The 3,183-nt window shown below is 39.2% G+C and overlaps 1 protein-coding gene across 1 annotated transcript; it reads left to right on the top strand.

Annotated features, from left to right (window-relative positions):
* Nucleotides 1-1,391: 1,391 nt before the first annotated feature.
* LOC149024281 (aquaporin PIP1-3-like) lies at nt 1,392-1,967 on the top strand. The gene is made up of 2 exons (XM_089142919.1): nt 1,392-1,621; nt 1,738-1,967. Exons 1-2 carry the CDS (start codon nt 1,403-1,405, stop codon nt 1,933-1,935), a joined length of 417 nt encoding a protein of 138 aa, XP_088999045.1. The 5' UTR covers nt 1,392-1,402; the 3' UTR covers nt 1,936-1,967.
* Nucleotides 1,968-3,183: the final 1,216 nt, after the last annotated feature.

Here is a 3,183-nt window from a genome sequence, read left to right as displayed (position 1 = left end):
AATCAAAGGAAAATTCCTTCTGAGTCATAGTGGACTTGAACCACCATCTCATGGGTGTGACTCCATGTGCTCTTCCAGTTGAGCTAAAGACTCATTTATCTAAGAACTACCCAGCCTTTGGAACCAAGGATTCAGTTTAGCTGAATCTACTCAAGTATGTGATTAATGGTGTTTTTCTGTTTTTATGCTTTTATCTTTATCTGTTTGGAATGGCCCCAGCTGAGGATATATAAGATAGTGTTAGCAGTTCACTAACATATTTTTCTGTTTTTATGCTTTGGCTTCTAGTTTTACCCTCTCTCTCTCTCTCTCTCTTATTTGGTTTCTTCTTAGTTATATACTTATATCCCAGATCATGACCCAACAAACTACATCACATACAAGTAGAAGAACCAAATTGAAAAGGAAAAAAAAAAAAAAAAAACAATTCCATTAGTAAGAACCTTATTCAGAATTCCATTAGTTTGGCCTAGCAAAGTGTGTACGTACCTGTAAACATTAACATCATAAACAAGAAAAACATAAGAGAAACTTAAATAGACTAGAATATCTACCTCTGTAGACTATGAAATAACTAAACTAAAATTTAAAGGTATAATATGGAACTTCTAAAGATCCTATATGAACTCACAAGTGAAAAAGAGTTGTTAGATTGGAAAGTTTAGGTAGAATTCTCCCAAAACTGAATTGTTGTTCAAGTGGCTGCAAAGAGATTACAAATATTACAAATGACCAGATTAACCACATTGAAAGTACTTAGAAGTCCTTTCAAACAAGAGATGACCATTGGTTCCCTCCCACTTCTGCCATAGCATTCCCCAGCCCTTTCCTTCTTACCTAAATCAACCCCAACCTAGTCACAATTCACCCTAGCATCTTCCCTTCCTGATTCTGCAACTCCAGCCCCTCTCCCTCATCAATCATAGGTCATCCCCTTCCTCCTCTGTTTCTGTGCAAGCAGCTGCACCTCTCCTTAATTAAGCCCACCTCACCAGCCCTTCCTGAACCCTTGTCTCCTTCCCTAGAGTTGCACCTAGCCATAGAATAGAAACCCCAAGTCAATTGCCCATTCCACCTTGTTTTCCCTAATCTGAAATTTTCTGCAAGTCTTTTTCAACCTTGAGATTCTTTAGTGAAACATTTGTGTTCTGTTGATGGGTTTGTGCAACTCTTTGGGTATGAAAGAAACTATGCTTTTGTGGATTTGTGGTGAAACATTTGTGTTCTGTTGATGGGCTTGTTGCAACTCTTTGGTATTAAAAAGATTGTATGTTATTGTGAATTTGTTAATAAGAAATTTGTGTTCTGTTGTTGGGTTTGGTGCAGGAGGACACATTAACCTGGCTGTGACCTTTGGTTTGTTCTTGGCAAGGAATTTGTCTCGACTAGGGCTCTGTTCTACATGGTGATGCAATGTCTTGGGGCGATCTGTGGTGCTGGTGTTGTCAAGGGTTTCCAGAAATCTGAGTACCAGATGTTTGGTGGTGAAGCCAACGTAGTGAACCATGGATACACGAAGGGAGATGGTTTGGGTGCTGAGATTGTGGGTACCTTTGTTCTAGTTTACACAGTTTTCTCTGCAACTGATGCCAAGAGAAGTGCCCGTGACTCTCATGTCCCTGTAAGTAGAAACCCAGAAACTAATGATTTTATTTTGTTCTTGAAGACATAATTGTTCATCACAAACTAGCTTCCTGGTTCTGATTGTCTGCTGGTTCTGCTGTTTTGGTTGTGCAGATTTTGGCTCGATTGCCAACAGGGTTCGCAGTGTTCTTGGTGCACTTGGCAACTATTCCAATCACAGGAACTGGAATCAACCCAGCAAGGAGTCTTGGAGCAGCCATCATCTACAACAGAGACCATGCCTGGGATGACCACCGGATCTTCTGGGTGGGTCCTTTCATTGGAGCTGCACTTGCTGCTGTTTATCACTAGATCATCATCAGGGCTATCCCTTTCAAATCCAGGGGCTAAAGCAGCTGGTTAATTAAAGGAGAGAGAGAGAGAATCATAATTTAATCTAGCTCGTTTCTTATTGTGAAAAATATTCCCTTTTTCTTTTGTGGCTTTCTCCATCTTTCATAACTATCATGTTCATCTCTTCTTTGCTTTCTTTCTTTGTTTCATGAGTGTTGTAAATTATTATTATTATTATCTGTGGATGGTGAAGGGTATCAATCGGAGTGTGGGGATTGGTGCTTGCTTTTCTGGTTTTGGTATATGGATCAGCTTTGGAATGGATAACTCTGTTTCTTTAATTCTCCTTTCCAACTCAGTCATTAATTTGACTTGTTTCTCTTTATGTATAAATTTTAAAACAAAAGGAACCTGTGGGCTCTATATCAAAAGGGTGGAGTGTAATGGAGGAGTCAGTTATAATGGGGGAAGGTGCTGTAGTGGAGGAGTTGATGCTGGGTGTAATAGTGATGGTGTTATAGTGGTTGGTGGGTCGCTATGAATATGAGTGATTGTTTTTCTGAAGCTGTGAATAAAGGAAATTTTGTTACCTGCAAGGCTCTTGGGGCATAACTAGTACTCTAGTAGGGTTGCAAGTAGTAGGGTTGTAAGTTTTGGGATTTTTGTCCGCTCCGGTTATGACTCTCTTCAGTTTTTACTAGGTAGAGATTGCTGTTTGGATTCAAGGAAGAGATTGGTGATGAACCTTCCAAGAAAGTATAGTAGCAGGAGTTTACCTTTGATTGATTAAACAGTATTATATTTCTTCAATCCCACATACAGTAACAAGTGATAACAAACACAGGCATGAACCAATTAACAAGCTTTTGAACAGAGCCAAGAAACATCAGACCTGTAAACACACATGAATAAGAACACATAAAAACTCTACTTATTCTGTTAATTAAAACCACCAAACGATGGATGCAACATGAAATCCCTAATAGCTAATTGTTTTTTATCTTGTTCAGTCGGCTGATGGCTTACCAATAAAATGCATGATAGAATGAGCCAACGCCAATAGAGATCCTGATGGTGTTGATGGGATCTATGACTGCCAATGGCCATGCCATATCAGCAAATTGTTGCAAGAAAGTTCAAACTCATTAAGAAAACCAAGTGCTACATAGCATCAGCTCTCTCAACTTTGGTTAAGTCCTAGAGAAAAGGATGCGAAGAGGGTTGGCCTTAGAGAGACAAGGCTATGATAAAGAAATAAAGTAAAAG

Source organism: Hakea prostrata, chromosome 2 (assembly GCF_041222555.1).
Source record: "Hakea prostrata isolate BN-2017 chromosome 2, UWA_Hpros_2, whole genome shotgun sequence".
Taxonomy (NCBI): domain Eukaryota; kingdom Viridiplantae; phylum Streptophyta; class Magnoliopsida; order Proteales; family Proteaceae; genus Hakea; species Hakea prostrata.
The sequence above is the reverse complement of the archived record's forward strand: the minus strand, read 5'-3'. Positions and strand labels throughout refer to the sequence as shown.